The 9,778-nt window shown below is 41.9% G+C and overlaps 1 protein-coding gene across 1 annotated transcript; it reads left to right on the top strand.

The window, feature by feature from the left end:
* Positions 1-1,436: 1,436 nt before the first annotated feature.
* Positions 1,437-2,297, top strand: Rfpl4b (ret finger protein like 4B). Its single transcript, XM_004660683.2, has one exon. It carries the CDS (start codon positions 1,437-1,439, stop codon positions 2,295-2,297), a length of 861 nt encoding a protein of 286 aa, XP_004660740.2.
* The last annotated feature ends 7,481 nt before the right edge of the window (positions 2,298-9,778 follow it).

Here is a 9,778-nt window from a genome sequence, read left to right as displayed (position 1 = left end):
AAGACTTGCTAGACTTAAGGGCTTGCTTCTGCTCCTCGCCCAGGGCTGGTTGGATGGCCCGGCCTTTTGGAAGTAGCAGGCTGTCAGAGATGCCACATTGCGATGGGGCAGAGGTCTTGCTTCTTGTTACACATTTGTGTGGAGTGCAGTGGAGGCAGATACCAGCAAACTCTTCACAAATAGTCATTTGATGGAAATGAGAAACTGTGCTCTGTGACACAGGGCAGAGGAACTTAATTTGTCGGGCTGGCACTGTCTTCCTCTGTCTGTTGGTAGCGCTCCTCTCGCTGGAGCTGCTTCTCTGACCCTATATAACCACAGTCGAGTGCGACCGAGCTCTTGGTAAGAAGCAGTACTAGCTATGGCTCTCTGCCCCTTCTGAAGGAGTCCTTGGTTCGTGTTCTCTCTCAGGCATTGTCCTGCCTGGCATGCTGAAGTTAGCTGATACAAAGATTGGTGACTGTGGGAGGTCTGACATCAGGGTTCTTAGTTTTGGGAACAGCTGGGCATCTTCCTTGATCGGAAGTTTATTTACTTATTTGTTTATTATGTAGCTCAGGCTAGGCTTAAACTCATGGCAATCCTCCTGCCTCAGCCTCCTGAGTACCGAAATTACAGATCATCATATCCAGGAGTTTATTAGCATCTTTTTTTTGTTGTTGTTTGTGTTCAGGCATGATTGTTTTAGCTCTGCTGATGACAATGATGGTAGTATTTTTATTTATGGTCTCTCAAGTCTTTGTTTTCTATTTTCCCTTAATTGTGCTTTGTCCTAAAAAATTCACTTTCTCATGAACAGTGCATTGACTTTGCATGGGCTTGCTACTCTTACATGTAGGTATTTTCTTTGAAATTCTAAAGATTTCTTAGTTACTTTTCGGTATTAGGATTGGCTCAGTTTTATGATTGGATTTAGACATTTTTTTTTTTTTTTTTAGACTGCAGGTGACCTACAAAGTAATACTGAGTCTCTTGGAAAGTAGAGACTTTACAAATCTCCCCTGATCACATTGTAATATTGAGTGGAATGGGGAGTAGAGAGACATTACTCGCCTTCCCTGATCACACTGTAACAGTTCATAGGTTAGAGAGTGGACACTCCACATGCCTCCCCTGATCACAGTGTAATGTTGAGTAGGATGGAGATTGGAGACTACAAGCCTCCTCTGATAACACTAAGACCCAGGAGGACTTAGCTCCCAGGAGGAATTTTGGATAGTTTTTTTTTTAGGATAAATCACAAGTGATTTCTATATTATGTTTATTTGGAAACCTAATGTCACCTTTAATGACTCACCATTTCTACAATTTAATTTTTATCTTGAATTTAGAAAAAAATCCTGATTATTAAAGAGCAGATTTTTCACTGAAGAGTTCCAGTTATTTTCAGAAGCTGCTAGAAGGTGACTATGGCTCAATTTACTAAGGAGTGGACCATGGCTAGAAGTCTGAAAGAGGAGGCAACCTGCCCCATTTGCCTGGAAATTTTCTCAGATCCCATTCATCTACCCTGTGCACACATTTTCTGCTTGGACTGCATTCAAACTTGGAACAGGAGAAAGGAAGGTTTGAAACTGATCTGCCCCTTATGCCGAGCAGCGAGCGAGAAAGCCGTCACACGAGATGAACAAGTTAGCAGGCTGACAGTTCTCCTCAGGCAGCATGGCTCCGTCCTGAAGCAGCACCTGCAGGCGAGCACTGGACTCCCGAGAATGTTCCAGGAGGACATGACCCTGGATGCTTCCACCTCCACCTCCTTCCTTGTATCCCCCAAAGAACCAATGGACACCGATTGTGGGAAGATCTGCCACAACTTGGTGGAAGATCCCAAGAGCTTCCTCCACCTGGCCGGCGTTGTGAGCAGCCCCTGCTCATCTGGTTCCCACTCCTGGGACATAGAAGTGGGGAAAGGGAAGGAGTGGACTCGGGGTGTTTTCAAGGAATCTGTCATCAGAAAGAGCATCACGGATTTATCCTCTGAACACAGGCTCTGGGTCGTTAACGTGAGGACAAGAGCAGTCCATGGCAACTCCATCCCAGAAGGAATTCCTGTAAGCCCTGGCTTTTGCCATGTAGGGATTTTCCTGGATGTGGATATGGAAGAAATCAAGTTGTTTGATTTGGAAAATAATGCCCTCATCTACAACATGATTCTTTCTCCATCTCCTTGTTTTGTCATGAGCTGCCAGCAAAGGGAGACAGCAGACATCTTTCATCTAAGAAAGGTCAGAGAATCACCAAGGAAAAGATACTGTATCATGACTTGGAAGATTTGTGATAAAGCTTTCAGATGTTAGTGAAATCACTCCGGACTTTTCAGGGATACCGTTTTTGTAAGCTAAGCCTCAGTTTTCAGGTCCATGAGTAGGGGTAATTATGTTTCAGGCAATTATCTGATGATTCAAGGTGACACTGGACATTTTGTTTTTCAGTAAATAAGAAATGAAGATTACTGGGTTGTAAGGATTTTGTGGATAAAAACGATCTTTTTCATGCTAATTTCTATAGAATATCTGATAAGGACAGTTGTTGGCTGGGAGAAAAGAAAAACCCAGGCAGGACAAGTATGAGATGTCTCCTTGACATAGCACGGATTTCAGATACCAACTTGGGAAAGAACCAAGTTTTCCATTTTGACTTTCTTCCAAACAGCTGCATAAGGGTCCTTGAGAGACAAAGAGCTTTGACTAAGATAATTTTTTTTGTTTACTTTTATTTATTTATTTGAGAGCGACAGACAAGAGAGAAAGAGGCAGATAGAGAGAGAGGGAGAGAGAATGGGCATGCCAGGGCCTCCAGCCACTGCAAATGAATTCCAAATGCGTGCGCCCCCTTGTGCCTCTGGCTAATGTGGGTCCTGGGGAATCGAGCCTTGAACCGGGGTCCTCAGGCTTCACAGACAAGTGCTTAACCACTAAGGCATCTCTCAGACAAATTTTTAAAGATTCATATTTATGCAGCTTACTTTTTGCTCACATCAATAGTTGGTCTATTGTGGAGTTGTTCATATGGCACTGTACTATATACAAAGAAATACTAATGCGCTCACTCAGAGAGAATAGGCTTATAAAATGGCAACAGGTTTTGACCATACGGGAGACATGTATCTATATGGACGTTACTATTCTCAAGTCTGAGCTATGAACTGAAGTTCTCTGCTGCACCTGAACTCAAGGTCTTCAGGAATTAGAACATTGTGATTGTGGAGAGATGGACTGTTGCAGATGGAGAAGCCAGAGTTCTTGTGGACTACCATTACTCTCTCTTTTTAAATATATTTTTTCTTTGCAAGGAGAGAGAGACAGACAGAGAGCAGGACAATGGGCCCACCAGGGCCTGTTGCTGCTGCAAACAACCTCCAAATGCCACTTTGTGCATCTGGCTTTATGTGAGTAGTGGGGAATCAAACCCAGGTTGTTCAGTCTTTTTCAGGAAAACACCTTAACTGTTGAGCCATCTCTTCAACCTCATAACTCACTCTCTTTTGTTTTGAGGCAAGCCCAACAGACTAGCCTTTTAATGTGTGTGTGTGTTTATGTGTATGTGTGTGTGTGAGAAAGAGAGAAAGAATTGGTAGGCCAGGGCACTCAGCCACTGCAATCAAACTCCAGACACTTGTACCCCCTTGTGCGGATGTGTGACCTTGTGTGCTTGCATCACTGTGTGTCTGGCTTACATGGGACCTGGAGAGTCAACCATGAGTCCTTAGGCTTTGCAGGCAAGCACTGCAACTGCTAAGCCATCTCTCCAGTCCTCTCTTTTTTTTCCCCCAAGGTAGGATCTTACTCTAGTCCAGCCCGACCAGGAATTCATTATGTAATCTCAGCATGGGCCGATCTTCCTACCTCCGCCTCTCGAGTGCTGGGATTAAAGGCATGTGCCACCATGCCTGGCTTTTTTATTTCCTTTTGAGATAGGGCCTCACTCTAGCTCAGGCTGACCTGGAATTCACTATGTAGTCTCAGGCTGGCCTTGAACTCTCGGCAGTCTTCCTACCTCTGCTCCTGAGTGCTGGGATGAAAGGCATGTGCCATCATGCTTGGCTTCATCTTCTTTCTTTTAACAAGTTATTTATTTATTTGCAAGGACAGAGAAAGAGAATGAGAAAGCCAGGGCCTCTTGCTATTGCTAACAAACTCTAGACACATGTGCCACTTTTGCATCTGGCTTGATATCTTTATGTGGGTACTGGGGAATCAAACCTGGGCCAGCAAGTTTTGCAAGCAAGTGCCTTGACTGCAAGCCATTTCCTCAGCATCCAAAACTATTTTAAAACATTGGGAATGGTGGGGAAGGGGGACAAAGGGGGGTTGTGGAAGGCGATTATGATTAGGGTACATTGTGTATGTGATGCAGGCTGGCAATAAAAAGCTAAAAATTAATAAAAGAAAGTAAAAAACCTTGAGTCTGAACTAATTTGTACATACCTGTATGTTTGTCATCATTGCAAACACAATAATTGGCATAATATTTGCATTGAATTGGGTATAAAATGCAATCTAGAGATTATTGACCATATGTGGGAGTACGGGCACAAATTATGTATGCGTATGTCACCATTTTACGTAAGGGATTGAGTATCTATACAATTTGCCATCAGCAGGGAGTCCTGAAATGACTCTTATGAGGACAAAATAAAACAATTCACCTCATTTTTAACTTAAGGCTTTGTTTAAAGAATGTGCTGATAGTTTGTTGCTAACTGTTAACCTCATCTATCAGTTTCCTTCGGCTACGTGTAAAGATGTGGTTAATTCAATATACCTTCTTATGTTAGAAACATTTTAAATTCTTACTTTTAGGAGTTAGTGTGCTGTCATACTGGTCCCAAGGGGACATGCGCATGGTTTGAGTTAGGTTTGTAGCAAGGTGAGCAATTAAGAGTTGGATATGAAATATATTGCTAAATATTAGATAGTAGTAACAAGAGCATGTGACCTAGCTCCCATCAGGATTTCTTTTCTCCTAGGCTACAGTGATTTTGTCCCATGGGAGAGAGGAACCTGGTCAACCACCATATGCATCTGGATTATGTGGGTACTGGAGAATTGAACCTGAGTCCTTAGGCTTTGCAGGCAAGCACCTGAACTGCTAAGCCATCTCTCCATCCCTGAGGTTGACATTTTTTCAATTACATTATTTTTTTATTGACAACTTCCATACTTACAGAAAGCAAACCATGACAATTCCCTCCCCTCCCCCACTTTCCCCTGCACAAACCCACACTCTCTCACAGCCCCTCCCTCTTTTTTTTAGTCTCCCTTTTATTTTGATATCACCATCTTTTCCTCCTTTATGAGGGTCTTGTGAAGGTAGAGCTATGAAAAGATAGTGCTATGAGATACCATTTCATACTGAGAGCAATTTCTTTCTGGACAATTGCAGTGTAAGCTGTCCTACCCTTCCTCTGGCTCTTACATTCTTTCTTCCACCTCTTCCGCAATGGACCCTGAGCCTTGGAGGGTATGATAGAAATGTTTTGGTACTGAACACTCCTCTGTCACTTCTTCTGAGATTGACATTTTTAAACAAATATAATTATTTGATTTAGGTTAATAGAAGAAAGAATCATCATATTTCTTCCTTTCTGTTCATGTAAATTACTTCTGACCTATTCCTCTTCCCTTCTACCCCCAGCAAGCCTCTCCCACCTCAGCAACTGTAGAGAACTTTTTATTTTTATTTTATTTTTAAATTTTTTGTTTATTTATTTAAGAGTGACAGGCAGAGAAAGAGGCAGCTAGAGACAGAGAATGGGCACACCAGGGCTTCTAGCCACTGCAAACAAACTCCAGATGCATGCCCCCCTTGTGTATCTGGTTAACGTGGGTCCTGGGGAATCGAGCCTCGAACCGGTGTCCTTAGGCTTCACAGGCAAGCACTCAACCACTAAGCCATCTCTCCAGCCCAATGTAGAGAACTTTTAACTGATGCTGATGGCAGAGTAGAATCACTGGGAGAAACAACTCTACTTCAAAATGCAATACATTTTTTAAAAAGTCAATTCTAACTCTTAATTTCTGTAAGATTAAATCATTTATTGGAGCATCTCTTACTTCCCAAGACCTGCCTAATTCCAATTTCAGGTGAACTGAAATTTCAGCTTTCTAGGCCTGAGGCCATCTTGGCCTATTTTGACCTCCCTAATAAAAAGTCACTTTGTGCACTTTTTTTTGTGTGTGTTTTTGGTTTTTTGAGGTAGAGTCTTCCTCTATCCCAGGCTGACTTGGAGTTCATTATAGTCTCAAGGTGGCCTTGAACTCATGGTGATGCTCCAACCTCCTTCTCCTAGTGCTGGGACTAAAGGTGTCTACTACCAGGCTCGGCATTTTTGTCTATCTTAAATTGTCCCCGCATTTACAATGTGCCATTAATCAAGCTATAAGAAGAACTCATCTTCCTCCACCTGGAGCATGGAAAGGCTTATTCTGAATCGCCACAGATTTTGAGAGGGAAACTAGTTCAGTATCGTGCTTGAGTTCTAGAAGAGTTGTGTTATTTATTTATTTATTATAATTATTATTATTTTGGCTTTTCAAGGCAGAATCTCACTCTAGCTCAGGCTGACCTGGAATTCACTACTCTCAGGCTGGCCTCGAACTCATGGTGATCCTCCTATATCTGCCTCCCAAGTGCTAGGATTAAAGGCATGCGCCACCATGCCCAGCTAGTGTTATGTATTTTTATTTAGTTTTAAAGACTAAGCTAACCTAGAAGGCCAGAATGATGGGTTTAATCCTGGTTTTGAATTGAAATCACCTGGAAAAACTAAAACAAAAAACAAAAAACAACCAAAAAAAAAACCAAACCCCATGTCTAAAAATATATCTGTAGCCAGTCAAATCAGAACCTCTGGGGATAGGCAATGGTAGGCAATGGTAGGAGGCCACAGTTCCTGTGTGATTCTAAAATGCAGACAGAGCTGAGGACCCCTGGACCAGAGCATCATTTTGTTGTTTAATTTTGCTTCAGATTCTTTGGAGGGAGTGGAAGGTCTGAATCCTCAAGCTGAGTTCAGTAGGTCTGGGAGGAGACCATGGATTTACATTTATAATACATTCCCTAGTGATGCTGGTAGGGATTATAATTTGAGAATTAGTGGCCTAAGGGAACACAATGTATCCCACTGGTAACATCTGGATTTATAGTTATACAAAAGTGATTATGAGAAAAAATTACTATTATAAATTTAATTCAAATGTTAAGATACATAGCCACCTTTTCCTTGAGAGACCTTCCCTTAATCGTGTGTTTTTTCTCCCCAGTAACACTAGCCTGACAAATTTATATTTCTCCTGCTCTTGCTTAAATTTTACTTCAGTTTTTGTCTTTTAGAAATTGGTGTGGTGATGCACATCTTTAATCCCAGCACTCAGGATGCAGAGGTAGGAGGATTGCTATGAGTTTGAGGCCAGTCTGAGACTACTGAATGGTTTGAGGTCAGCCTGGGTTAGAATGTGACACTACCTCAAAAAAAAAAAAAAAAAAAAAATTAGAGTTAAAGAGAAGGAAGGGAAGGATGAAAGGGTTGGTCTAATTGATCAATGTGTTAACAAAACTGATACACAGTTATGGGCATTTTTACCTACTGTCCACATGCTAGGCCTCCTACAATAAGTCACACGATTTCCAACATTAATTCTTTTTTTTAAAATTATTTATTTATTTATTTATTTGAGAGCGACAGACACAGAGAGAAAGACAGATAGAGGGAGAGAGAGGGAATGGGCGCGCCAGGGCTTCCAGCCTCTGCAAACGAACTCCAGACGCGTGCGCCCCCTTGTGCATCTGGCTAACGTGGGACCTGGGGAACCGAGCCTCGAACCGGGGTCCTTAGGCTTCACAGGCAAGCACTTAACCGCTAAGCCATCTCTCCAGCCCCAACATTAATTCTCATAACCTGCTAAACCCAAAGTTATATAACAATGTCTGTTCATTATAATCTGTAAATCAGTGCTCTTCTTTTTAATATTGGAGTATAGCTCTTTGTACAAGAAAAAAAAGATACCTTGTTCAGGCATGGTTGGGACATCTTTTGTCACAAATATTTTGCAGGGCATCCTCTTCAAAACTTCAGACACCCTGCACAGCCTCCCCCCACAACTGCCAGCACCAGAAACCACTGGAGGTCTCAGGGACCCCAAGGGGTCAGGACCACCCCTCAGCCACACAGCATCCAGCATAGAAATTCTGAACAGCAGGTCTACTGGACCCAACCAGCCTAGCTGAGCCTACAGTGCAACAAAGAGGGAACCAGGTGGGCACTCAACATAGGATAGACCAGAACCCATTCCAAAAGGTAACTGGGCCTACTTATACTGGATCAATATTTTCCCTAAACAAGGTATATAGGCCTGTACTGGGAGTGCTGATGACAGCTTCCATGTCAAGGCAGGTTTTGTGTTAGATTTGATGTACTTTTGATTGACTTTGCTATTCTTTTTTTATTTAAAAAATTTAAGTATCTATTTTAGTTATTTATTTTGAAAGAAAGGAAGAAAGAGAGAGAGAGAGAGAGAGAATGGGGATGCCAGGGCCTGCAGTCACTGCAAGTGAACTCTAGATGCATGTACCTTCTTGTGCATCTGGCTTACATGGGTACTGGGGAATTGAACCTGAATCCTTAGGCTTCACAGACAAGTGCCTTAACTGCTAAATCAGCTCTTCAGCTCAGCTTTGTCATTCTTAAATAAGCTGTGCTTTGGGGTCGACTTTTGTTGCTTTTTGATATTTCCTGATTTATAGTGTCTTTTTGTTTTGTCTTTCTTGGGGACAGGGTCTCACTCAGGCCCAGGCTGACCTGGCACCCATTACAGACCTGGGATCTCAGTCTCCCAGTCAACAGGATTAAGGGTGTGAGTCAACACACACCGTTATGGTCTTTTGCTTTGTTAGATTATCTGTTTGTTTTAATTCTCACTCTTGCATAAGTGCTGGTTTTGATTGAATGTGTATATTGCTTAGTTTGATTTTAGAATTTGACTGCATTTTGTTCTACCCAGCCTACTAGAATGTCTGCATAGCAGGCAAATCTGACACCTAGCATCATCTCTGCTGTTACTCTGGGAATAAAATAAGTGTCACACCTGGCATCTGAGGCTCCTACTCTGAAGATGTATGAAGTCGGATTTACGTGGCTAAGAATACTACAGATAATTAAGAAATCCAAGCATCAAATTAACTCAAGATGCAAAAATCTCTACATTATAATAGAAGAAACACAAAATTCAAGACAATAAAATCCCACCAAAAATTATAAATCCATCACAAATGACCTCCAGTGAGGCTGATTTAGATGAAATGCCTGACAAAGAATTCAAAGAATTATAACTTTGTTCCAAGTAATCAAAGGAGAAAACAAAGGAATCAGAGAAGAACACAAATTCCTGAAGGAGTCCCAAGAGAACACAGAAACCAACTTAGTGAAAAGAGGTCAATATAAGGCATGAACAAGGAAATAGAACTACTGAAGAAATACCAATCAAAAAAACTAGAAATTAAAATGATAGTGAGTCAAATAAAAAACTCCATAAAAAGTCTCACCAGTAGAGTGGATCAAGGAGAGGACAGAATACCTAAAATAGAAGACATCGAAGCAGATATGGTAGAGTCCAACAAAGAGAAAGACAAACTAATAGAAAGGTGCAAATGGGAATTTCAAGACATTCAGGATATTATGAAGAGGTCATAACAATTCAGGTAGGGCTGGGTGTGGTGGCATGCGTCTTTTATCTCAGCACTTGGGAGGCAGAGGTAGGAGGATTGCCGTGAGTTCAAG

The sequence above is a fragment of the Jaculus jaculus genome, chromosome 7 (assembly GCF_020740685.1).
Source record: "Jaculus jaculus isolate mJacJac1 chromosome 7, mJacJac1.mat.Y.cur, whole genome shotgun sequence".
Taxonomy (NCBI): Eukaryota; Metazoa; Chordata; class Mammalia; order Rodentia; family Dipodidae; genus Jaculus; species Jaculus jaculus.
This window is presented reverse-complemented; position numbering and strand designations above follow the sequence as displayed.